The 27,420-nt window shown below is 41.2% G+C and overlaps 2 protein-coding genes across 7 annotated transcripts in view; both read left to right on the forward strand.

Moving 5' to 3' along the window:
* Positions 1–325: 325 nt before the first annotated feature.
* Positions 326–27,420, forward strand: part of Smad2 (SMAD family member 2) — a 77,430-nt gene continuing 50,335 nt past the window's right edge. For 2 of the 5 annotated variants that reach the window (XM_045143320.1, XM_045143324.1), the window contains exon 1: positions 646–798. The gene's annotated coding sequence lies outside the window, so the exon portion shown is untranslated. Of the gene's footprint in view, positions 417–645; positions 799–27,420 lie in introns of those variants that run through there. The other 3 variants (XM_045143321.1, XM_045143322.1, XM_045143323.1) reach the window with 3 other exon arrangements.
* On the forward strand, positions 8,747–9,175 carry LOC101605604 (DNA-directed RNA polymerase II subunit RPB4-like). 2 transcript variants are annotated; one of them, XM_045143326.1, is made up of 2 exons: positions 8,747–8,986; positions 9,083–9,175. In XM_045143326.1, exons 1-2 carry the CDS (start codon positions 8,747–8,749, stop codon positions 9,173–9,175), a joined length of 333 nt encoding a protein of 110 aa, XP_044999261.1. The 2 variants fall into 2 exon arrangements, with proteins under 2 accessions (XP_044999261.1, XP_044999260.1); XM_045143325.1 differs by having other exon boundaries at positions 8,747–9,175.

Raw genomic sequence — 27,420 nt, forward strand, 5'->3', positions numbered from 1 at the left:
CGAAGACACACGGAGGTGGGGGAGGCGGTGACCGGTGACTCGTAGCGTCCCGCTCGGTTCTCCCCACCTTCCCTCCGCCCCCCCGGCCCTTCCCGCGGCTCTCGGCCGCCTTCCTTCTGCTCCTCGGTTCGCTCTCCGGTTTCCGCGCGCGCCCCGCACACGGCGCTCGGCCGGCGTGCCTCGCGCCCTAACGGGCGGCTTGGGGCGCCAATCAGCGGGCGGCAGGGTGCCAGCCCCGGGGCTGCGCCGGCGAATCGGCGAGGCTCGCGGCCCGGGGTGGGAGGCGGGTCTACCGCGCGGCCGCGGCGGCGGCGGCGGCGGCGGCGGAGGAGGAGGAGGAGGAGGAGGAGAAGCAGCAGCAGCTCTTCGAGCCTGCAGCTCGCGAGCTCCGAGTGAGCCGGGGGGATCCCCCGGAGGTGGGTGTGCTGCGGCCGGCGGCCGGGGTGGAGGGCGGAAGCGGAGGTGGGCCGGCGGCGCGCGGGCCGGGAAGGCGGGAGCGCGCGCCCGAGGGGAGGAGGAGGAGGGGCGGCGGCGTCCCCACCCCCTCCTCGGCGGGCGGCGGCCGGCCCCCTTCCCCTCGGCTGGGCTCGGCGCGCCGCCGCGGCTGTGGGCACCGGCCTGGGGAACGGGGCGGGGCGGGGCAGGGGCTCGGCGGTCCCGGAGTGTTTTCAGTTCCGCCTCCGTTCGTCCATTGCCCTCTCCTCCCTGCCAGACCCTCTCATCCCATCGCAAGAGGAAGGAACAAAAGGTCCCGGGCCCCCCAGATCTCTCGGGGCGGGACCTGGCGCCTCGGTGCAGGTATCGCCTGGGCAGCCGCCCGCGGGCCTCGGGCCTCGGGCAGGGGTGTGTGCGCGCGCGGCCCGGCCGGGCTGGCGGGTCACATGGCCGCGGCGGGTGGGGGCTGGGTGTGGCGGGGCCGTGGGCGTGCGGGCCGGGCCGGGGTCCTCGAACCCGGGGGTCCTCGAGCCCGGAGCTCCCGCCCAGCCCGCTTGGCGGCCGCGTCCCTTCCCCTGCGCCGCTCGTGCGCTTGCTTTTTCGGGGCTCGTCCGGATTTCGGAACCCGAAGGGCCCGAGAGCTCTTGTAGGAGTTGTTGGGAAGCCGAGTTAGGAGCGTTGGGACACTTTTGTTTCTACTTTTTTCTTTCTTTTCTTTCCTTTCCACCCTTCTTCATTGGGTCCTGAGCCTTTGTAGACCGTAACCGTGGCGGGGGCCGAGCGGCCCCTGTGTCCTGCACAGACCCGGCTCGCGGCTGCTACTCTGCCCGGGATCGTCCTGGCACTTGGGAAAAGTTACTGTGTGGGTGCAGCTACGTCTTTTTATCACTCGCCTTTAGAAAGCACACTAATTGGTTTCACGTAGTTCAAAACTTGATTTTTCAAAATTGCGTCTTTGGCTATTTTGTTCTCCTAGGGGATGCTGTCTTTGACCCCTAGGCTTTTATGGCTTCGCCGTAAACCTAAACAAAAGAAAAACAACTTAGGATGATTTTGTTAGTCCTTCCTTTTGCCCTGGAAGCTAAATGCTACCTGTTGTCAAACCATTAGGTTTTAAAACTACCCACGCGGAACAAATTCGGAAAACAGCATTTTTTTTTTTTCCATTAAAGTCAAGTCTTGGTTGCTACAGTTCGGGATATCCTGAATTGTGTTTGAAGCTTCTAAAATTATATTTAAAAGAACAGTTGTCGATAAGTCATTCACCAAACTTAGCTGAAGTTCTTCTTTTCAAAAAAAAAATGGTAGGTACCCTGAAATGTCAATTTCCAATTATTTTTTCAATTTTTCCTCTGATTTTCCTCTGAACGTCTGTCCCTATTAGGGTGTTCTTGTAGAGCCTAACGTGAAAATAAATTTGCTGCTATGCTGAAAATATATTTGCTAGTCAACTTTTTATTTCTTTAAAAAGAAGTTTCTGTCTTACAGAGAAGTATTAGCAGTTAAATGAAATTTGAATAATTTTATGGCATGAAAATATGAAGCAAATGTAATACAGACATGAAAGAAATGCAAAATGGATTTCATAAATTTACTACTCGTTCAACTTTTTTATGTAGTGAAAAAATATACTATTAAAGAATCTCCTCTCCTAGGTCATTTAGCAAATGTTTATATTCAGAAAGTAGCACTGATTTTATTTTTAAAATTTCTTAGTTTTTTGCCATAATCTTACCTGTGGCAGTAAGTAAAGATAATTTGTAGCCTTTAAACATTTTTCTAAATTGAGTGCCCACTTAAATGTTTAATGTTCTAATCCGGTGGGTTTAATTGAGTTTATTACCTGGCCAGACCTAACGAATGTGATTTGCAATACCTATTACAGTTCTTCAAAAAGAAACGAGAAGTTGTCTTCTTTCCTTTGTACTTACACCTACAGTGATTTCAGGTTGTGGACACTCAGCAAAGTTTGGTTTTCAAGGTTGTAAGCTGCTTGCATCTAAATTGCTACAGTCTGTAAGGTTCATAAAGTAATAGTCTTGGAGAAGCTGTGTAGGGTAATTTCCTGTTGTTCGTGGCTTGTCAGGCTTGGTATGTTTTAACTCTTAGGAACATTGGGGGTGGTTCTGTAGATGAGCCATTTTCTGTTATGGAAATGAAGGTTGCTTCCACCTAAATAGCAAAAGAGATTTGAGATTCTCTTTTCATTTTCATATTATAGATATTAGAATAATTTTGCCATAATCTTAGTACTTTGCATGGTGGGGGAGGATGTGAGTGAAAAACAAACAAAAGCAAACCTACTCAGTTTAGCTGCATGAGTTGCTGGTCAAGGACCTTTTGAGTTTTTCTATTTTGTTAGAATTTCAGTTTTGATTTTTAGATCTAAATGGTTCCTTATTGTTTGGTTTTGGTCCTGTTGTTCTATGCTGTAGGACTCCAAACTTCAGAGCCTTGTTTTCTAAGGAGCAGCCTTTTATACAGGTGTCTCTGTAGTGCATGTAAAAGCTGTATATAGTACACTCTGACAGATGGAGGTTTATTCATATTCTTGGGACCAGAGTCATTTTTAGAGGGTGGAGAGGGGCATGCATGCCTTTTTAGAGTCTTTGTCTTAATAGGAGCAGAAGAAACATTTTTAAGTCCTTCGTTTCTGTAAAGGCAAAGATGTGTTTCACTAATTATTCAAAGGTCAGTCAGAAGCTGAAATGTAAAGGATTCAAAATCAGGTTAGGAATGAGGATTATTTAATAAGCAACTTGAATTTATTCATTTATACGAGAAACTTTGTCAGGTCTAGGAGTAGGCAGAAAAGATCTAACTGTAAACACACTGGTGTTCCTTGATGGAATTAGGAAAGTGGAAACTCCTAATGTCCTTTGTCCTTAGCTCCAGTGTTGAGGAAATTTAACTCTGTTGGAGTATAAATTGAGCGAGTGCAAGCATGCACTAAATTCATATAGAGCCAATTCTTTAAGTATACCTCATTGCTTTCTGTCCCATGTATAGGGAGGGCAGCCCAAGAGAGGATGTGAAGTGTTAGTTTAATGGCACTGGGATCATTTTTTTTTTTGGACAGGAGGAGGGAGAATTAGTTTTCGCTGTCTGTACAAACTGAAGATACAGCTAATCTTCAGAAACAGTTCATTGTTGAGCAGATGTGCATCTGCAGAGCTCAGCTAAATTTGGCCTCGATTTGATTGACCATTGCCCTTTAGTTAAAGAAAGTGGTTAAGGAAAGAAAGAAAGCTCTAGTCAATCAGGTTCCTATGAAAGGATCAGAAATAGCATATACAGAAAGTTAGGTAGGCCAAAAGGAAAGATTGGGTAGCAGTCTCGCCCAGTGAAAACGGTCTTGGATTTTAGACTCAGAGAGCCCTAGGCTAATACTTGCCTTCTTACATTGTGTTTTTCTCTCTCTCTGAAAATGTTGCAAATAACCTATTAAGATTATTAAAGGACCTTGGTTAAAAAACCTAGAACATTCCTTGAAACAAGGATTCTCTCATATTATCTCCTGTGTGTTCTTAGTTGTAGGCTTTAGTTATTTGGGTTTTTCTGACTGAATGATTTGCCTGCTCCAGTATCTTTATTATCTTTGACCTCTTATAAAATACATATGAGATGCATACACTGAACTTTAACAAAGACCTAGCAGCGCTAGTATGTATACAGGGAGAACCTTTAAGATACTTAGTCACAACCTGTTGGCATTTATTTAAATGTTTTTAACAAGCAGTTATCTGACTTCTAAGTCCACAGTAGATTAGAGACAAGTAGATTATGGGTAGTGTGGGAGGTTTAACAAGGGTGTGGTGGGAGTAGTTAGGAAGATGGGAAATGTTAGTTTACTGTCCATTATAAGAAAAAAAAAAGTGATAACAGCCTGTGAGGATGTTAGAGATAATCTTCAGCAAGACACAAGAGCAAGTACCCAGAGCTTGACTAGCATGCCAGGCCATTGAGCAGGACCAGACTTGGAGGCCTAGTACCACTGTCCATCAGTTCACTAAAAGCTTGTGTGGAGAGCCCTTTTCAAGAGTGTAAGTCTTCTACTTACACTTTACATAATTGTTGAGGATAGTAATAAACAGGCAGAGAGCATGTGCTATATAGCTGAGATCTCTCTTGAAAAATCTACAGTAAAGAAAGGTGACTTTGAGGTATAATGCCTCACACCGCACATCAGAGTGGGCCATTTTTTTCCCCACCATCCTGCAGAAATGTCCTATCAAAGCTTTTACTCAGGCTTTGAGATAGATACAATATGCTAGAAATTTCCTGGACAGAGAAATTGTGGACAGCTGGCCAGCCTGTATAGTCAGGGTTTCTTGCCTCTTAATATTGTCTTTGATGATTATTATTTTGAAGACTAAGAGTCTCACTATGTAGCTCAGACTGGCCTCACACTTAATACTGTGTAGACCAGGCTAGCTTTAAACTCACAGTGATCCTCCTGCCTCAGTCCCAAGTGCTAGTATTCAAGTGTATCCTTGGTAATAGTTTTGGATTCTCTGGCTTGTTAGGGTTACTTTCTAAGTCCTCTTGTCTATTGAACAATTGTTATTGACCCGTGATAAGGCAGCCTTGCCTAGTTTAGCATAGTGCAGAATGAATCCAGTCAGTTTCCTTTTAAGATGTGTGAGGGCTGTTGCTTGTCACTGCTTAATTTTGGTTATTTTCAAGAATGGTGTAATAGTGATGTTTTAGTTAGGGCATGTTTCAGTGCTGCTTCTCTGGAATATAGCTCTCAGTTCATCTCAGCAGTTTGATGTAGGGAAAATACGATTTTGCCAAGCCAGGTAGATGTAGATATTGCTTGTTTTGGCCAGATGGCTAGAAAGATAAGGGTAACTCTGACATACCAACTGGCCTCACACCCTAGACTCTAGGACCTAGGGGGTGGGTGGTTCTGTGGCTCAGTAGATTTTGCTCACTTGTAACTAATCTACTCTACTAGAACAGTTTCTTGATAATTCAGTACGTCTTTGTACTCTCAAGAACCTTATCTTAAATCTTGCATAGATTTTAAACTATCACTAAAATTTGTGTTCAGTGAATTTAATGTGAAATTGTCACTATACTACATCTTAACTTTTTGAAATCTGGGATTTCATTGGTTTCAGGGCTGCAAAGCAGAAAGTCAGTGGAAGATTTGTATTTCTTGGAGTTATCTGCAGAACCCAGTCTCTTTTCTTTTGGGGAAAAGAGGGGTAGTTTGAAAGAGTAATCTTGGGTGAACTACTGGGAGCCCATCTCTTTAATCCTTTTAGTTCCTTAGGTCAAGACTCTTGATCTGAGAAGTAGCATAGTAAGTCTGTGATGTCATACTTGCAGAATAGTGAACTGCATTTTCATGTGCCACCTCATGTACTTCTGGAAACTAAAGGGGTCATTGGCTAAACTTTGTATATGTTAAGAAAGCATCCCATCTTAGTCCCATCTTTCACTTCAGTTTGTGAGCTGGGCAATCTGCTGTGCAGAGTGCACTGTATTAAGTCCTTACAAATGGTGTGGTAGGAGCTGGGGCTTGAATGACTCTGGAACTGTCACATGGGCAATAACTGTGTTATTGGTGGAGTGAGTGAGTGCATGCTCAGAGGAACTTTTTCAATACTTTGCTGTCATGTATGATGAGGTTGTAGTTCATGTCTGCTGCTCAATTAAGCTTTTTTAAAAAAAAACGTTATTACTTTGTAATTTTTTCTTCTGTATTTTCTTTTCTTAAAATTTTATTTATTTATTTGAAAGAGAGGAAGAGGGAGAGAGAGAGAATGGCTGCGCCAGGGCCTCTAGCCATTGCACGCAAACTTCAGATGCATGAACCACTTAGTGCATCTGGCTTTATGTAGGTGCTGGGGAATCAGATCTGGGTCCTTAGGCTTTGCAGGCAACTGTCTTAACCACTGAGACATCTCTCTAGCCCCAAGCTTTTTTAAAAAAATATTTTAAAAATATTTAAAATTTTTATTTATTTATTTGGGAGAGAGAAAGAGGCAGATAGACAGAATGAGTGCATCAGGGTCTCCAGCTGCTCCAGATGAACTCCAGATGCCTGTGCCGCCTTGTGCATTTGGCTTACATGGGTCCTGGAGAATCTAACCTAGGTCCTTTGGCTTGGCAGGCAAGTGCTATAACCACTAAGCTATCTCTCCAGCCCTTAAAATGTTTTAGTATCAGTAGCATCCAGCTTTAGCTCAAAGTTTGTGCATTACCATTTCTGCTGTAACCAGTTGTTTTCACACTATAAGCACACATACATGTGAACATACACCACTAACTCCAAAGCCTTGAGAAAGAGTAATGACTACAGGATTACAAAATGTGAAATGACTAAAAAGTTTTTGTTAGGAGTGGGAGTAGACAGTTGCAGGAGTATTAGGTTTTCTTTTCATTCTAGCTACCCCAAAGCCTTGGAAGCCTCACTTGGAGAGCGTCAGGTGGTACTGAAACCCAGGCTATTTTTGTCAGGTAGCTCCCCACCATGGGTGTCTGTTTAGCACTTGAAATGTAGCTAATGTGACTGAGGAACAGAAGTTAAGTTTTCTTTAACCAATTTTTGTCTTGTTATTTCGAGGGTCTCACTCTAGTCCAGACTGATCTGGATCTCATTCTACAGTCCCTGGCTGGCCTGGAGCTCAAGTGATTCTCCTACCTCTGCTGGTACTAAAGGTGTGTACCACCACACCTGACTAGTTTTAACTAACTTTAATGTAAATTTTGGATAGTCGTATGTGCCTAATGGTTGCTGTATTGGTCTACACAGGTAAAATTAATCATTTTCATCATTGTAGAAAGTTTTGTTGGACAACATGATTTTTAAACTTAATTGAATATGCACAGTCCACAGACCCCTTCCATATGATTGATGTGGGTACTGGATCAGGAGGATGGCAAGATAAACCTGGGAACTGGAAGGGCCTACTTGACACTCCTGCTGATTTGATCTTGAGCCTATTTAGTGTTGTGATGAGTGTTTATTCATGATCTGGAGATGATAACCCAGTGTGCAAGTTGTATGTTTATGAGCTGATTATAGAGTTACTGGTAGCACACGGCCATCAAGAGTAGACAGGTTGTCTCTATGCAGAGCTCACTCTTATGTAAAGTAAACTTTTTCTAAACTCACTACCTGCTTTTAGGGTTAAATTTAAATGCTCACAGTTGGTTGTAGCAGTCCATAAAATTGCACACATGAATGTTTTTGTTTGCTTTTGTTTAAAAGGGCACATTACCCACCATTCTCCATGGGGCCAACTTAGATTTCCAGTTGGCACTGTCTTTCCTTACTAGCTTACAGCTTTGGAAAGGAAATAGTTATTGTGAAAGTTGAGAAACCTGGGTTTTTTTAAATTATGGTTTTCATCCCGTGTGTGTGTAATGCTGTAGTTGAATGTTGGGGCCTTGAACATGTAAACAAGCAGTTATGTCCCCAGCCCCGTGTTTTAGTTTTTTAAAAACAAAATGCTTCCTGTTGCCCTGGTTACCAGTGATTTCTTGGATTAATAGTTGTGAAATTCCAGGTCATGGGTGGTGTTGCTTTTCTTTTACTTTGATAGTTTGTGTTTGAACATAGATTGTCAACATTCTAAGACAGTTATTTTTTTTTGACAGTTTTCATACATGTTTAGTGTGGTTTGATCATATTTTCCTTTAATCACTTTCTTGTTTCTCTTCCACCGAAATATTTGGATGCAAATTTTTTTGCCTCCCTTCATCATTCATGATTGGAGGGCCAACATTATACAGGTAACAGCATTCCTAAGCTCTTCTCCCTATCCTCTGGTTCTTACATTCTTTCTACTACCTCTTCTGCAATTTTGCCTGAGCCTTGGTGGTGGTGGTGGTGTGATACAGATGTCTTATTTAGCACTGATCATGCAGTGGTAATTTTTTTTTTTCTCAGCTCTTTGATAAGTTTTGTGTCTTTCCATTAGTCACCACCATCTGCTAAAAGAAGCTTCTCTGACCAAATACGAATTTATGGACATAAACAAAGATATTCAGATGGCAGTTTGATGGGCACAGTATATCCATCTAGCCCAACAACGGTAGTAGCTTCTCTCGTAGGGTCTGTGACGTTTTCAGACTTAGGTTTTTGACTTGGTTTTCAGGACCAGGCATAAATTTGCTTCTGTGGAGTGGGCCTCAACTCCAATAAGAGTGGTTTGTGACTCCCATAGCAGTCATGCCACTATCGCATCAGTGGGATTATCTTGGCTGGCTGGCCACTTCTATGGCCCATTTGGTCCAGTGCTGGTTAAGACTGTTGATGAGGCTTCCAGTCATGGTGGTGGCGCCTCACGGAGCAATGGGGGCTGGCGGCTGCGATCCGCCGACTGGCGACGTGGAAGAGGATGCCTCGCAGCTCATCTTCCCCAAATACTTTGAAACAGCTGAGACCCTTCTGAACTCCAAAGTTCACATGCTTCTGGAGCATCGGAAGCAGCAGAATGAGAGTGCAGAGGATGAGCAGGAGCTCTCTGAGGTCTTCATGAAAACCTTAAGCTACACTGCCCGTTTCAGCCGCTTCAAAACCAGAGAGACCATTGCCAGTGTCCATAGCTTGCTTCTTCAGAAAAAGCTACATAAGTTTGAGTTGGCTTGTTTGGCCAGCCTTTGCCCAGAGACTGCTGAGGAGTCCAAGGCTCTGATCCCAAGCCTGGAAGGGCATTTTAAAGATGAGGAACTGCAGCAGATTCCTGATGACATGCAGACCAAGCGTAGCTTCCAGTACTGATCTCCAGACTACGTCACTGTGTTCTCCAGGAAACACCCCTCCCAGCAGCACCCCCTTCATAGGGGCAGCCGGCTTTCCCCAGAAGTTCTGTTGCTGAAGACATTGGATTTCTTTCTATTGTTTCTGGTTTTAGAGATGAGATCTTGCTCTGCAGCCCAAGCCATTCTCAGAGGAGCACATCCCAATTGCTGAGATTCCAGGTGTCAGCCTCCACACTTTTTGGAGAGGAAAGATCAGTTTGGTATTGGTCTGTTTCAGATGTGACTGTTAGACAATTGACCGGTCATCTCTGAACAGCCTTGCCAAGGCTGGCTTGATCGTCTAAGCACGCTGCAAACTGGAAAGTGTACGTGGGCTTGCACGTAGTCATCTGTTGACTACCTCATACCATGACTTTCACCTCACCTTATTTTTTGTTTATGACCTTTTATATTTTAATATCAATGTGTTTTGTAGGTTTGAAGCTAAGCTAGGACGTAGGAAACTTGCATAGGAAAAGATTGTTCTTACCTATATGTAGAAGGGAGAATTAAAGGGGTATCATTGTTTCAAAAAAAAAAAAAAAGACTTGATGACTTTTCTCCCCCACAATCCTGCATAACACTTTCAAGCATTATAACAGCCAGCAGTAAAGAGGCTTCCAACTCAAAAAAACTGATTTTATACTATTTCCAGTGAGACACTAGGTGCCCTACTAGGCAACAACCATCATATTTCCAATATTTTATGTTGAATGAAATATTTGACTTTGCGTTTCTATTGAAATTCATAGAAATAAGGTAGTACTTTGTATTTCTTTTTAAAAAGTATCTTATTTATTTGTTTATTTGAAAGGAGAAAGGCAGAGAATTGGCAGGTCAGGGCCTCTAGCCAATGTAAACTCCAGGCGTGTGTGCCACCTTGTGTATCTATCTGGCTTACATGGGTACTGGAGAATCGAACCTGGATTCTTAGGCTGCACAGGCAAGTGCCTTGACTGCTAAGCTATCTCTCCAGCCCAGTACTTTGTATTTCTATACAACTTGAAGATACTTGAAATTTTTTTCCCTCTATACCTTTAAAAGGCAACAATCTACATTTATTTCTACTTGTTACATTTTCAACTTTACTAAGTACTTTTTGCTGGCTGATCTTTCTCACATTGTTTCCACTGCCCTTCCAGATGAACTGTCAAGTATTGTTTCCTGAATGATTATACTACTTTTGTTATTGTTGACGACTTTCTTTTTTAAAGCTTGAGGTGTCATCCTTAGCAAAATTGTTCATTGTTACCTTTTAAAAAAATATTTTGGGCTGGAGAGATGGCTTAGCACTTAAGTGCTTGCCTGTGAAGCCTAAGGACCCCAGTTCGAGGCTTGGTTCCCCAGGTCCCACGTTAGCCAGATGCACAAGGGGGCGCAGGCGTCTGGAGTTCGTTTGCAGTGGCTGGAAGCCCTGGCGCGCCCATTATCTCTCTCTCCCTCTATCTGTCTTTCTTTCTGTGTCTGTCGCTCTCAAATAAATAAATAAAAAATGAACAAATATTTTAAAAAAGTATTTTAAAAAATATTTATTTGATATAGAGGAAGGAGGTAAAGAGAGAGAGAATGGGTATGCCAAGGCCTCCAGCCATTACAAACGAACTCCAGATGCATGTGCCGCCTTGTGTATCTGGCTTATGTGGGTCCTGGGGAATTGAACCAGGTTCCTTTGCCTTTGCAGGCAAGCGCAAAAAAAAAAAAAAAAAACCTTGTTCACCATTTTGTTTAAAAAGTATTTTACATATTTATTTGAGAGAGAGAGAGAAAAAACGGGACAGATAGAGAAAATGAGAATGGACGTGTTAGAGCCTCAAGCTGCTGTAAATGAATTCCAGACTCATGTGCCACCTTGTCATCTGGCTTGACTGGGGAATCGAACCTGGGTCCTTAGCTTCTCAGGCAGTTGTCTTAACTGCTAAGCCGTCTCACCACCCCATTTACCCTTTTTGAGACAGGGCCTTTCATTGGCCTGCAGCTCACCAGTTAGTTTACACAGGTTGGCTGGCTAGTGAGCCCCAGGGATCTTCCTGTCCCTTTGCCCCAGCTCTGTGATTACAGGCATATACCTGGCACTTTTATTTTTACATGGTACTGGGGATTATACTCAGGATCTCATACTTTACCCACTGAACTATTTCCCTGGCCCTAGACTACTTTTCAAATTTATTTTATTTTATTTTTCCAGAAAAGTCCCACTATGTAGCCCAGACTCTTCTTGGAACTCAAGGTCTTCCTGCCTCAACCTTTTGAATGCTAGGATTATACATTTGTGCCAACGTGCCCAACCACAATTTATTATGGCGACATATACACGTGCTAGAGCAGACACAAAATTAGGTCTTATTTGTTCTAATGCAAATACATGGAAATGTTGGATAAACAGACCTTCTTTCATGTATATAATTGACAGGGCTAGACAGAGAATATGCCTAGATAGTAGGAAAAATACCAGTCAATGTTAGGAAAGAGCTGGTCTTGGGGAATTTATACTAGAGATAGGATTCAGTAGCTGAGGGCTAGGTGGTGATTCCATGCAAGAAAAGGACACAGCTATGGGAGTTTCTATACAAAAATAAAACCAAAAAAAAAAAAAAATCATTGAAATATCTGCTTCTCTCAAAACATTCTGTAGAGGAACTTGAAAAGCACTAATTTGCAGGTGTACTTGAATACCACAAGAATTAATCTGAAAAATCAGATCCACAATTAGATATGGAGTGATATTTTTATATAGGTACTACGTTACTGTAATTTGAAGTTAATAGGGTATATTGTGATAGGTCCCTTGCTATCTTTCCAATGGCAAGTAATGTTACTGGGATTTTGTGTATTGTAATATATAAGCAACTTCATATTTATTTCATTACAAATAGGTACTGTTCTTAACAGTATATCTTACAGATTGTTTCATGCTAGTTCATGAGTGCCTCTTTTCATTTGGGTTGCATAATCTACACTGTTGGTGAATATTTAAATTTTTTCAGTCTGTATTAAAAACAATGCTGTAGTTGGGCTTGGTGGTGCATGCCTTTAATCCCAGCACTCAAGAGGCAGAGGTAGGAGGATCTCTTGAGTTTGAGGCCACTCCTTACCCCAAGAAAAAAGAAAGAAAATGCTGTAGCAAATAACTTTGTAACTCTTTAGTGCCTGTATAGGTATGTCTCTTGAGTCTTCAGAAGTAAGTCAAGAATATCTACATCTGTATATTTTTTAGAGGTTTTATTTAGAGAGAGAGATGCACACAACACTTTATGCATCTGGATTTATGTGGGTACTGAGGAATCAAACTCTGGTCATTAGGCTTTGCCTTAACCACTGAGCCATCTCTCCGGCCCAAAATGAGATACTTGAGTATGTCACCAAGACACATGAACAGATGGAAAAGATAAATGGGGCTTCATAACAATTAAAGTTGAAGAGGTACCCGCAAGAAAAGAAGAAAACTGAGCCGGGCGTGGTGGCGCACGCCTTTAATCCCAGCACTCGGGAGGCAGAGGTAGGAGGATCGCCATGAGTTCAAGGCCACCCTGAGATGACAGAGTTAATTCCAGGTCAGCCTGGACCAGAGTGAGACCCTACCTCGAAAAACCAAAAAAAAAAAAAAAAAGAAAAAAAAATAGACATTTCTCCAAAGAAGATATAAAGTGAGCAGAAAGCATTTGAAAAGATACTTAGCAGCAGTAGTCATTACAAAATTAGAAGAACAGGGAGGTGCGCTTCATTTCTGAGGTAATAGCAATTTAGGTTGGGAGTGATTGCTGATTAATTTTACTCACAGTGGTATCATTTAGAAAACCAAAGCCATTCTGAAACTTTTCTAAATGTCCTGTTTGTTTTTTTTCCCTTCCTGGCAATTCCAGCTTTTCTTTGTCATCAGTCTTCTGAGTTTTCTTAGTCATACACTGGCCCTGACGCAGGTGGGTTTTCATCCCTTAGTTGTGGAGTTGTGATGTCCCTTTCCAGTTGAAAACACCCATCTTTCAGTTCAGGGAATTTCTCTTCATTTGTTAAAACTCTCTGCCTATTATCTCTTGTCTTTCTGGAACTCCTGTTTTGGCCTTGTACCTCCAGAACTGGTCCTCTTTCTTTTTCCTACATTCTGCTGTTTGCTACCTTTTGAGACATTACTTCTACTCTTGTTCCACCCCTTTTATTAATTTTCTCTGTTCTGCCTTTATGAGCTAGCTACCAAGCTTCCCAAGAGCAGTTCTTTATCTTATATTATCTGTTACTCTTGACCAAGCATTGCTATATATTACTGCTCTAGCTAGCTTAATGATTAGAAAAATACTTTGTGTCATCTCCATTTTCTTGAAGCTTCCATTTTTTATTTTTGCCAATTTTCTTATGATAAAGTATCCTTCACTAAAAAGCCAGGGTGTAGAAAGCTGGGCAAAAACTGGAGATGCTAAGGATGCTTATCTCCTTTCAGTTTCACTGAGAAAGAGATCTGAGTGGGTGGGTGTTAGTAAGCTCTCACAATTAGTCCCTGATGCCTTCTAGGCTGGTCAGTGCCTCCTTGACAAGTCTCAAGAATCTGGGTAGCTAGGTATGTAGTATGTAGGATCCAGAGCTCAGTGGAAGATGAGATTTGGGAGTCTTACAGTGTACTTGTGCTCATTTACTCCATTTGCTAATAATGCCCATGCCATCTCCCAATCAAAGCCATTGTTTCACCCTCTCCAGGGAGTAGGTTATCCATAGTGAACTGGGAGGGAGGCTCTAAGAATCAAATTCCTTCTCAAATAGTTCTCACCTAATCCTATTTATTTTATCTTCCCCCATTTTGTCCTCAGTTCCTGCCATAGCTAGCTAGTGTTAGTTGAAAATCTATGAGGATTCTGTGAATTCTCTTGCTTAATTTTTCCTGTGGTTAGCCTAAGAGTTAATATTATCTGATTTGTTTACAGTTATTATTTAGCCATTTTCCACCTCACATCAGAGTTTTGTTTCTGTTTTCTCCTTACCTGTTCTCTCTATTGTCATGAAATCTTTTCTTTCAATCCATTTCTTTATTTATTTAGAAGATGTGAATGGGGTTTTTAGGTATGCTGCCCAGGCTGACCTTGAACATTTGAACTCAAGGGTCTTCTGCTCAGCCTTCTCAGTAGCTGAGACTTATTGGCATATTATCCGCATACCCAACTCCTTTCTGCTATCTTCACCTGTAGTCCCCGATGAGCTTTAATATTTCCATGAAAACAATTTTAAGAGTCACCTGAAGAACTGAAGTAGAATACATAATTTGATAATTCAGTAGGATTAAGGTCTGGAAAGGAAGAAAACTTTATAAGGGATGTAACAGGGTGCTAAGGATCCAGGAAAGTCCTTGAACCCTAGGTTGGTTTCTAATTTTAGTCAAAGAATTGAATAAAAAAACTGAGAAGCATAATTATATTTATTGGGGGAAATAGAGCCAAGGAAAGGCACCCACGTGGCTAGAGATCCTACATGGAAAGCCTGGGGAAAAAAGCATGGAAGAAAAAAAGTTCAAGGAGCTCTTGCCATGTGGAGAGCTGGAGGGAATAAAGAACCCATGCAGAATCTGGGTGTGGCGGTGCACACCTTTAATCCCAGCACTTGGGAGGCAGAGGTAGAAGGATCACCCTGAGCATGAGAAAAACTAGGCGGAGAGTAAGGGCTAGAGGGCCCTCCTGGCTTCAGCTGAGGGAAAAGCTCACCCACAGCTGGAAGCTCCCAAGTGGTCCAGGAGCCTGCCCTCACCTTGCAAAGGTATTATAACCTTAGGGTGGTGGGCTGTCTTCTGGCTCAGGTGAACCAGTGGGTCAGCTGCTTGGTTAGGGCTAAGGGCTGTCTCAGGAAGAGATTAGCTCTGACACCAAGTTCGAGGGGCTGAACTTGACCAACCACATTGTTTAAATCCTATGAAAGACCTCCCTCCCAGGAGGGGTCCTGACTGTCGAAAAATAGGTCTGGGGCACTAGGCAAAAGAAGTCAGATCATCTTGGATTTCTAGCAAGTGTGAACGTTCCTGCACTTTTCACCTTCAGGGGTCCAGTCACCCTAACTCTACCCCCCTCTCAGGGTGGAGAAAATAAGCAAATGCATAGAAATTAGAAATATGCAATATAGTGAAAATTAAGTTTAAAAATATAAGCCCAATATATAATTTTAGGCAGGACTTACTAGTTAAAAGAGAATGTTTATTAAAAAGAAATTTCCACTAAATCCTTTTTATTAGCCTTGGTTGGGCTCTTATGTGAAATACTCTTATGTAAAATGCTTAGGAATAGTAGGATTTTGAATTTTTGTTTTGTTTTTGAACATGAGTGTACACATCACAAGGCATGGACATGTGACCCAACTGTAAGCACAGAATTTATTGCTATTTCATGTGGAGACACACTCACTGTGTGTGTGTGTGTGTGTGTGTGTGTGTGTATTCTATATGACATCTATCACCTGAAAGTGTTTATATAGCATTTTTAGTACATTTGTATTTTTGCAACACATAAGTTCAGCTGTGGAACTTTGCATTTTTGGTATTCCATTGATACGCAGGAAGTTTTTAAATTTTGGATTGGGGTGTATAATCTCCTAAAAATATGATGGCACAGTGTAAAAGTAAAAGAATAGGAAATTATGGGCTACGGTGTAATATATAAGGTAAGACTGACAGAAGGATAAATATAATGCCTCTCAACTCACACGAGAAGGTAGATTAAGAAATTTCCAAGTCGGTTGTGGTGGCACATGCCTTTAATCCCAGCATTCGGGAGGCAGAGGTGGGAGGATTGCCATGAGTTCGAGGCCACCCTGAGACTACAGAGTCAATTCCAGGTCAGCCTGGGCTATAGTGAGACCCAACCTCGGGGAAAAAATTGCAAAGGAGAGCTGGCTTAGAAATTAAAGTGTTTGTGTGCAAAACCTAAGGATCCAGGTTTGATTCCCCAGAACCCATGTAAGCCGGTTGCATAAGGTGGCACCTATGTCTGTAAATTAGTTGGCAGTGGTTGGAGTCTCTGGTGTGCCCATTTTTATTCTCATTCTCTTTCTGTGTCTCCCAAATAATACATAAAGAAAATTTCCAAAAAAAAAAATTACAAAGGAATTGAAGATGTAGCTCAGGTTCTGCCTTTGACGCACAACATCAAAAAACCAAATTAAAACAAGGACAACAGAAGTATGTAGTATTGGAATAGCACAATCAGCAAGCCCCCAACCATTATGGAAGATGTGTTCTTCTCATGTGACTGAAGTTTTATAAAAATTGATTATGTCTAGACCTTAGAGCAAGGGCTGACAAATTCTTTGCTCTACAAATCACACTCTTTGTCCCTAGTGCGGTATAGTAGCAGCTTAACAGTTTCTAATCCATAGTTACATAGAAAAGGACCTGTTTGCAGATGTGTGAGGAGCAATTCAATAAAAATGAGAAGATATGTGGGACAGAATGATGGAAATACTGCTTATCAACCCTGGGATAGGACTGGTGATGGATGGAACTCAGTGGTAGAGTGCTTGCGTAACATGTGTAAGGCTGCAACTTCTATTCTGAACACCACAAAACCAAAAAAACCCTGTGGTATACAACAGGACATTTGCTTATGTGAGAAGCTTAGAACCTTAAGTGACAGAGTTAATGAATCAACTTTATAATGAGTAAGTTGATGGCAGTGAGTTAAGAGTAGTTGATGATGTGCATAGTAGACCAGCTAAAGCAGGAATGTCCTGTTGAAATGGCTAAAATTTGTCAGTAGAGAACATGCAGTACAAATGTATTTGAAATCGAAAACTTATAGCAGACACATCAAGATTGAAAACTCAAAAAATACTCTGAACGGCTTTTTCTCCCTTTAAAATTAAAAACATAAAAGTGGACAGTGTCTAGCAAAACAAATGATTAGTTTTAATAAGAATTTTAAATTTTTAAATTTTAACATATGATTTAAGAACCTAGCCAGAAATATATATACATCATATTAAAAAAAAAAATCCAAGACCAAACAGTAGACAAGTTACCATGAGCTGAGCAGGGCAGGCAGCACCTGCCCCTAACCCCAGTGTTCAAGATGCAGGACTATCATAGTTTCAAGGTCAGCCAGGGTTACATGCTAAGACCCTGCCTTTGCAACAACAACAACAACAACAACAACAAAATACCAGACAGGCAGGTACTATCACCAAATAGGAGGAACCAGTTATTGTAAGCTTAATATAGAATGTTTAGAAAACAAAACTGTTTTTCTAGGTTACCATAATTTTGATAGTGGGAGAATATATAGGTCACACATTCCTCAGTAATGAACACAGCTGTAAATATTGTAGGTAAAAATGTTAATATTGACTCAAAAATGGCTAACTAGGGTGTCTCAGGAATGGAAAGATGATTGACTATTACAAACCTGTAAATAAAATTCATTCTATTATTAACACATGAAAGGAGAATACCAGTGATATTCTTGATGGTTGGGAGAAAAGGCATATGACAAAATTAAGTACTTAGGACAAGTTTTTAGAAAACTAGGAATACAACATAACTCACTAAAGAGTACATATGATGTAATTTACTTAAAGGTATTTATAGAACAAGTAAAATTGTTATTTGGTATTCCTGAAAAATCAGTGAATAGTTGCATAGGATGGGGAAGGTGGACTGACTGAAGGGATACGAGGAAACCTTCTGGGATGATGAAAAAGTCTTGTTTCAGTTGTAATGAAAACTTTGTCAGAACCAGCAAAATGCATGCTTCCCATATTTATTACATGTAAGTTATTCTTCAAGAAGTAAAATTGGGGCTGGAGAGCTGGCTTAGCAGTTAAGCACTTGCCTGTGAAGCCTAAGAACCCCAGTTCGAGGCTTGGTTCCCCAGGACCCATGTTAGCCAGATGCACAAGGGGGCACATGCATCTGGAGTTCGTTTGCAGTGGCTGGAAGCCCTGGCGCACCCATTTTTTCTCTGTCTCTTTCTGCCTCTTTCTCTGTCTGTAGCTCTCAAATAAATCAATAAAAAAAAAATTTTAAAAAAAGAAGTAAAACTGCATATGAAAGTGCATTTTTGTATACTGACAACAAACAAAATTTGAAGTGTATGCCATTTAAAATGGCAACACAAACTACAGAATACCTAGGAGGGGAAAAAGTACATGGGACCTTAATGGAGAATATATTAAGATTCTATGAGAAGAAATGCTGCTGGGTGTGGTGGCATACACCTTTAATCTCAGCACTGGGAAGGCAGTGGTAAGAGGATCACTGTGAGTTCAAGGCCACCCTGAGGCTACATAGTGAATTCCAGGACAGTTTGGATTAGAGCAAGACCCTACTCAAAAAAGCTTATGTTTATGGAAAGACAGTGTCGTAAAGCTGTCAGTTTTCCTCTAATTATTTATAAATTCAATGTCATTTCAGTTAATTTCTTAGCAGGTGAAAGGGAATTCAGTTTGTCATATACCAGGGCACAATATGTGGTTTCACTGGTTAAGGCACAATGCTGTTCACCTCAAGCATAGACTACTAGAAGAAACCATGAGTTAGAAATGCAAGTAGTGTACAAATTGGCAAGGAAATGTTACAGGACATGGTGCTGGTACACTTGGTTATCTGTGTAGTGTTAGAAAGATACATACCTCACATCATATTACAAGATTAGTTCCAGGGTTAGTGATGCCTGCAAAGCCTAATGACCTGAGTTTGAGTTCCTAGTATTCATGTAAAGCCAGATGTACAAAAGTGACCCATGCATCTTGAATTAGTTTTTAGCAGCTAGAGGCCCTGGCATACTCATTCTGTCTCTGTTTTTCTCTTTCACTGCTTGAAAATAAATAAATATATATCTTAAAAAGTTCCAAGTGGATTAGATAGCTAAAGCTGAAAGTAAAACATGTCAGGCAACAACATTTAGAAGATAATAGCACATGGAGGCTTTTTAAGAGAAATACGTCCAATCCGAGTATGTTAACATGAGGTACAGAAACATACAAAAGACCATTGAGAGTCACTTGGCTGGCGAGATGGCTCAGTGGTTAAAGGTGCTTGCTTGCATAGCCTGATGCCTTGGTTTCAGTTCCCATGTGTAGCCAGCTACATGCCCAAAGTGACACATGCATCTGGACTTCATTTATGATGGCAAGAAGCCCAGGTTTGTTCATATTCTCTCTGCCTCCCTCTCAAATAAATAATATTAAAAAGTCACTTGCTGACTTAAGCTGTATGAATCTTACATTGACAAAAGAGTATTCAGAATACATGAATGATTGCTGTTTTTCAGGGGAAATGATGGTGACTATGGATGAAGAGTTCATAGTCATAGAATGCAGAGTAGTCACTAATGGTGAACATGTTCTCCAACTCTTTTTAAATTTAATTTATTAGTTTTCTTTTCAGCAAATACAGGCAGTTTGGTACCATTGTTTAGGCTCATCCATGTTCTACCCCCTCCCAATGGACCCTCCTTGTTGATGTAAATGGGTCGTGCATTGTGGAGTTAGCCCATAGTTATTGGTACGATAAATGTCTCTGCATATCATGCAACATGTGACTCTGACATTCTTTCCGCCCCCTCTTCTGCAACATTTCCCTGAGCCATGTTGGGTTCATTTTTTGTCTGCTTCAGTGCTGAGGTGTTGTGAGCCTCTGAGGCTCTGGCTCTCTGATTTGGCAGGAGTTGATTTTTCTCTGTGTTGGTCTCCTTCCCCTTTGTGCTGGTATCCAGTTCATCAGGAAAACAGCACCCTTGCTTGTTTCGCCAATTTTCCTTAGTTTTATTCGGGTCCCTTTTGAGGTGTGTTGGGGCAGCTCTCTCCTTAGGATCTGCATCTCTCTGGAAAAGAGAAGCAGATTCTCCAACGGACGTTCTCCAACTCTTACGGGTAGTCCAGGATTGCAAGTACTACAGTCCTCTGTGGTACCCAAACTGTTGGTCAGCACTTGAGGACCAGACAGTGTGAGGTGTTGGTGTTACTAGGTGAAATTGGAGTACTTGGCAAAGTCTGTTCGCTTGTCCTATTCTGCATCATTTCTACTCCTTGTTATATGTCCTAAAGCAGTGGCTTTAGTACATTGTGAAATACTTTACATTTGACAAAAATGGAATTAAAGACTTTTTGTTATTTTCCTTTTACTTTTTTCAGACAGATGTCTCCACATTGGTTTTTCTACTTGTCATACAAAAGAGTGCAATATTATGGGGAAATGTCTTGTGAGTACATGCAAATAAATATATATTAGGTTACAATGTAAAAATGTACTTTTCACAGTGGGGCAAAATAGTTAAGTTTAAACATGTGTGCACTAGAACAGCTGTCACATAATATAGAAAATAAATCAGACTATTCATAATGACACGAGTAGAGAACTGGAAATCTAGAAACCCAGAGGAGGATGGACAGTGAAATTTTTTTGTTTTGTTTTTGTTTTTCAAGGTAGGGTCTTGCTTTAGCCCAGGCTGACCTGGAATTCACTATGTTCTCTCAGGCTGCCCTCGATTCATGGTGATCTTCTTACCTCTGACTCCCAAGTGGTAGGACTAAAGGCGTGCACCACCATACCCTGCAACGGTAAACTTTTGAGTCATGCTATGAAGCGCTATATGCCAGCTTCAATGAGTGAACTAGGATATAGGACAACTATATGAGTGTTACTACCATAGGTAGTCAAAATGTTGAGTGAAGAAAACCAGTTGACATGAGTGGTGATAAACATAGAGGCTTATGAAGGATATAAAATCTATTTGGATCTATGATGTAGCAAAACTGGTGAGTGACCATTGTCAAAAAGCACAGTAGTTATTTCTGAGAAATAAGAAGAAACGAAATGGAATCAGAAAGGTATGTCTTTAGCTACATTTATCTTGTCCTCTTAGATCTGATTAAATACTGCACAATATCTGATGGAGGGACAAGGATGTTTAATATAATTATTGTAGGTGCTGGGAATTGAGCCCAGGGGCTCTTGTACCTGTTGAATACATGTATACCACTGAGCTATACCTCCAGCCCCTTTATTGTTAAATAAGCATCTCAATTTGCATTAACAGCAAGATACTTTGAGGAATAAATAAATTTAACAAGATATGTATGAGACCTTTGTAGAGAAAGTTACCCAACATATCAGTGAGTATCAGATCCAAAATAAAAGCAAATACCACATTTTCGTGATGGGAACATTGTATGTCACACCTGTGTTAGTTTTCTCCATTAAATTCATTGCACTTCTGATCTTGTGGAATGATATGCTACATTTAAAGTCTGAAAATTTAGGGGAAGTTCACCCTGGCATTTTAAGACTAGAAAGCATTTGTAATTAAAACTGTGGTGATGATACTAAATACCAACAAATGCACCATGAACATACTTAAAAAGCCCACATAAGGGCTGGAGAGATAGCTTAGCAGTTAAGCACTTGCCTGTGAAGCCTAAGGATCCCGGTTTGAGGTTTGATTTCCTCAGGGCCCACGTTAGCCAGATGCACAGGGGGTGCACGCATCCGGAGTTTGCAGTGGCTGGAGGCCCTGGTGTGCCCATGCTTTCTCTGCCTCTTTCTCTGTCGCTCTCAAATAAATAAATAAAAATGAGCAAAAAATTAAAAAAAAAAACAAACGCCCACATAAGCAGGGTGTGGTGGTGCATGCCTTTAATCCCAGCACTCAGGAGGCAGAAGTAGGAAGATCACTGAGCTCAGGGCCACCTGAATAGTACAAAACAGTGAAATTCAGGTTAGCCTGGGCCGGAGAGAGACTACCTTGAAAAACTTTAAAAAAAGCCACATCAGACCTTTATTTAGTAATTCACTACGAGGTAGTAGTCACTTTATAAATTGTTGAAAGATTAACTTTAGTGCTATAAAATAAGCTGTTCTTATGGGAAATGATTAGATCATTGTCTTATTCCATAAACAAAACAAAGTTTATGATATATGGAAAGTAAAATGTTTATAAAAATATCTAGAGGAGGCTGAGGAGATGACTCATTGGTTAAAGTTGCTTACTTGCAAAGCCTGATAGATCTGGTTTGACTCTCCAGCACCCATGTAAAGCCAGATGTACAGAATGGCACATGCCTCCAGTTCATTTGCAATAGGAAGAGGCCCTGGTGCTACCATATTCTCTCTCTTTTCCTCACAAATAAATAAAAATATTTAAAAATTTTTAAAAATATATTTGTGATCAGAGAAATACAGGAAGAGAGAGAGAGTATGGGCATGCCAGGGTCTCTAGCCACTGAAAATGAACTCTAGATGCATGCATTGCTTTGTGCATCTGGCTTATGTGGGTACTGGGGAATAGAGCCTGGGAATTTAGGCTTTGCAGGCAAGTGCCTTAACCAGTGAGCCATATCTCCAGCCCCCCAAATATTTAAAACTGTATGTATGTATGTATGTATGTATGTATGTATGTATGTATGTATATCTAGAGGTAAGTCTCTAGAAAGTTGGGTGGATGGTATTTGCACTTCCAGTTCCTCCTATGTTAGTAACACCTGCTCCATCTTGCCCTCAGGAAAACACAGGGAGCTTATGCTTACTAGACCTCCATATTGAAGCTCTCAGTAATTATTTCCTACTATATTGGGTATAGAAAGGATGCCTTTAAAAAGAAGCAAAGTGAGCCAGGCGTGGTGGTATATGCCTTTAATCCCAGCACTCGGGAGGCAGAGGTAGGAGGATTGCCATGAGTTCAAGGCCAGCCTGAGACTACATAGCGAATTCCAGGTCAGCCTGGGCTAGAATGAGACCTAAAAAGCAAAAAAAAAAAAAGGGGGGGGGGGAAGGAATATAATAAAATATTTTAAATTCAAATATTTACTTATGCATTCAGCAAATAAATGAAAAATTTTAAGCATTTGAGATTTAAAAAACATTCACAATAGTAGCATTTATGTCAGAAGCAGTGAGAAAAGCACAGCAGTTGAAGACTGCAAAGAATATGAAATATATGTAAACTTAGAGAACTACTGGTAGCCAGAAGGCTTTAGTATAACTTCATGATAGTTAGATCTTCTACATAGTGGAAACTTTCCAGTGAGCAATCTTAGAATCCTAGTTTTACTAAGGTATCATTTGATAAGCTTTCTTGCTTAGCAGTAAAATTCTCTCTTCCTGTTCTTTCAAAACCTGTATTACAAACACATCACTTCTGGAATTAGAAGCATTACGATTGGAACTTAGTTTTCATTCTTTTCAATTTATTTATTTATTTGCAAGCAGAGGGAGATAGAAAAGAGACAGAGAATGGGAATGTCAGGTCCTCCAGCTGCTGCAGGTAAACTTCAGATGCATGCTCCACTTTTTGTGTCTGGCTTTACATGGGTGTACTGGGCAATTGACTTTGCAGGCAAATGCCTTAACCGCTGAGCCATCTCTCCAGTCCCCGTTTTCAGTACTTAAGGATGCTGGGGGAAAAAAACAACTCTTCAGTTAGTTTGCTGCCAAACTATTGAAGGAAACCTGTATATTTTGTAAGCGACTCATTCTCATTTTAATAACAATATGATTATTAATGTTGTATATTTCATCTTCAACTTGGTACAAATTGTTAAATCTTGTCAACCTACATTCAGTATATTTATATTTCTTAAGTGTCTAGATATTTCAGTTATTTAAGGTTATAAAATAAATGTTCAACTAGTTGAAATGTACTGTTAGTATTATAAATATTGTGACATGGATTTTTAACAAAAGACCATGGATGGATGTCAGCCAGTATTGGTTACTAAGATAGGCAAGGTAAAGGCTGGTAACTTAAGTGTTCTCTGGGTTCCATATTAGTCATAACTGATACTGTAAGATGTGAGAAACTGTATATATTTTCTCTAATCTTTAATAATCCTTTTTATTTTTTGATGATGGTAGAGAAGTTTTTCATTAATTTTTAGATATTGTGAATAGAACAACAGAGCCAAACATACAGGCACTTGTAAGATGATTCTTAAATTGCTTCTTATACAGTTTTTTCAGCAAGGTAATCACAAGGGGAAGGGATTACTCGCTACCTCAGGAAAGAATTTATTTTAAAGGTTAAGTTGGTGGTACTGTGAACAGGCTGATAGCTTCAGAAGGCAAGCCCAGGTACTGGGTGTTCAACAGCTGTCTGCTGAGCTTGGTACTCTCTGCCTAAGCTCTCCAAGTCTACCATATTTTGTGCTGCATCCTGGCCAGGGGATGGATGCAGCTACTAAATAACAGCTTGCATAAAACTGACCCTGGACCCCTTAGCCTTCAGATTCGCCCGTTTGTGTTCCAGATTGTGATGAATGCACTGCCTGCTTCTAGCAGGTAGCAGTCTCTGCTCAACAGGACATGAGAATTGTCTCTGCAACAACAACTTTTGTAAGCGTGAACTTGTGTCATTAGCTTTTTAATGTTCCTCACCTACCACAGTGCATCTAATACTTCTCATTTTAGTATATTTTTTTTTCAAGGTAGGGTCTCACTCTAGCTCTGGCTGACACTATGTAGTCTCAAGGTGGCCTTGAGCTCAGTGATCCTTCTACCTCTGCCTCCTGCGTGCTGGGATTAAAGGCGTGCACCACCAACCCTGGCTACTTCCTATTCTAAATGCTGTGTGACTCCTAAAATATTTCTTGTCTTCAGACTTCTGCTCTGCTGTCACAGCTGTGGGACCTCTCCCTTCCAAAGGTTGAATTAATCATGTTCTCTAGGACTGTGTCACATGGCATTATATAGTTGGTTTCCCTAGACCATACTTTCCATGTCACAGAGTTAGGAGTTCAGCAAGGGCCAAAGGTAGCCATGTACCTTCTGCTGCCTGCTCATGCCAGGCTTCTAGGTTATCACATGTGTCTGATGCAGATTCATGCACTGCTGTTTAGTGCTACTTCAGCTCCACATCTGCAGTGCGTGCTTGCATGCTTTGAGTCAGTCACTGTCAACAGTGGAGTGAGACTTCTGTCGAGTTCTCACGGTTGCTTTTTATTGCCTTACAGGTCTGTAACTGTGCAAATCTAACTGTCCCATTTCTGCTGCATTACTAAGGAAAGTTCCATGACCCTACTTACTGGCTTCTTTAACATTGGTGGGGGGAGGGGTCCTAAGCTACCGCAGGGCTGTCATCACTGCAGCATTGTTGGTCAGATTCCCTATGGTCCTAAAATAGATACCAAAATGATTAAACTTGACATGTTACCTCTTTTGGGATACCCTTTGGAAGGTCTTCTGAATTGATTTTTATTTTGGTTTTTTGAGGTAGAGTCTCACTCTAGTCCAGGCTGACCTGGAATTTACTCTGTAGTCTCAGGGTGGCCTCGAACTCATGGCAATTCTCCTAACTGCCTCCGAGTGGTGGGATCAAAGGCGTGCACCACCACGCCTGGCTTCCTGAATTGATTTTGAGAACCTACCAGTTGTTGTTGTTGTTGTTATTATTATTATTATTACAAAAGTGAAAATGATTTTGAATTGGATTGTGATCAGTGTTTTCTAGCAAATCACCAAGGCCTGAGTTTCTTCACTGAAAGGCTGTTTTGAGGATGGTCTTTTAAGATGATGTGTATTAAGTCTGTGTATGTATTGCTCTATTAGAGCAGCCATAGTCTTTGCCTTAAATAAGTTTATCATGTGGGTTCTCTAGTTTTGTCCTCAAAAGAAATTTCCCCAGTCCTGCCTCTCAAACTATGCCTCCGTGTACTTGCACAGTGGGCATACTCGTCAAGGCTTACATCTTTTGGAGAATTAGTCTCTTCCCTCTGGACATTTCCAATGTATGCTGGAATATTTAATGTTGATGATTTAAGTCATTTAGGAACTTCTTGATGTCTTTGTCCAGATATGATTTCATTTTTAAATTAAAATTTATATCTGATAACGTTCAAATGTTCAGTTCTGTGAGTTTTAACAATTGTTTACTCATATGTGACTACATTTCAAGCAAGGTAGCAAACAATGTTACCACCCCAGAAAGGTGCTTTGTGCTTTTGTCCAAGTAAATTTCCTTCCCCAATGACACTGGGACATTTTGACTTCTGTCAGTAAATTAGTTTTGTTTGTTGTGGGAAATCAAACAATATATGTGATGCTTTTGAGATTTCTCCATGTTGTATAATAAGTAGCTCACAAGTTTTATTTCTTGTTGACAATATCATTGTTATGAATATTCTTCTATGACGTGTGCTTTTCTACACCCTTCCCCTATAAGATCTTACTATGTAGCTCAGGCTGGCCTGGAACTCGTGATCCTCTCTCGACCTCCTGAGTACTGGGATTATTGGCACGTGCCACCACACCTTTTATTGACATATATAGTCATTTTTCAGGTGTTTTTTGAGGCTGACCTGGAATTCACTATGTAGTCTCAGGGTGGCCTTGAACTCATGGTGATCCTCCTGCTTCTGCCTCCCAAGTGCTGGGATTAAAGGCGTGCCACCACGCTTGGCTGTCATTTTTCTTAATATGTATCTAGGAGTGAAACTTTTTATTTTTATTTATTTATCTGACAGAGAAAGAGGGAGGGGGAGAGAGAATGGGCATGCCAGGGCTCCAGCCACTGCAAACGAACTCCATACACATGCGCCCCCTTGTGCTTCTGGCTAACATAGGTCCTGGGGAATTGAATGTGGGGCCTTTTGCTTTGCAGGCAAATGCCTTAACCCCCAAGCCATCCCTCCAGCCCGAAACTGTTGTTTCTAGGCGATATATGCCTAACTTTTGGGGAACTTGTCAGTTTTCTAAAGGCATTTCACATTTGTAGCATCAGTGTAGGGTGTGTCTAATGGTTCTACACAGCAAATGTCCAGGTCCTAGTCCTAGAACCTGAGAGAACTGTTTCACATGGTAAAGGAACCTAACAGATGTAATAGAGCAAAAGGTCTTGAGATGGAGAAGTGATTCTTACTACCCTGGTGGGAGAAGAGGTGATTACGGAGAGATGGTAGTATGACATCAAAGCCGAGCTTGGAGAGGTGTCCTCAGAAGATGAAGGAAGGAAACACAAGTCAAGGTGCACAGTGCTGGCATCCTCTAGAAGCTGAAAAGGGCAAGGAAATGTTTGTTCTCCTTGGCCTTTCTAGAAGCTGGCCGTGCCTTGCTTTACTTCATGGGAACTGATTTTAGTTCCATCTGCCCAGTTTTAAGGCAATGAGTTTGTGATAATTTGTTATAGCTACAGTAGGATACTAACATAGTTGATGTCCTCATCATCATTTAGTAGTATGGGAGAACTTTATTCTAGGTGATAAGAAAGAGTACTGCATTGTGAGCATCTCCTAATGTCTTCCTTTATTATCGGTAATATTTTATTTTTCTGTTTT

Source organism: Jaculus jaculus, chromosome 2, assembly GCF_020740685.1.
Source record: "Jaculus jaculus isolate mJacJac1 chromosome 2, mJacJac1.mat.Y.cur, whole genome shotgun sequence".
NCBI classification, from domain to species: domain Eukaryota; kingdom Metazoa; phylum Chordata; class Mammalia; order Rodentia; family Dipodidae; genus Jaculus; species Jaculus jaculus.

What these genes read in the sequence shown, in the direction of transcription:
- LOC101605604 (XM_045143325.1), top strand. Translation starts at nt 8,747, where the DNA reads ATGGGGGCTGGCGGCTGCGATCCGCCGACTGGCGACGTGGAAGAGGAT.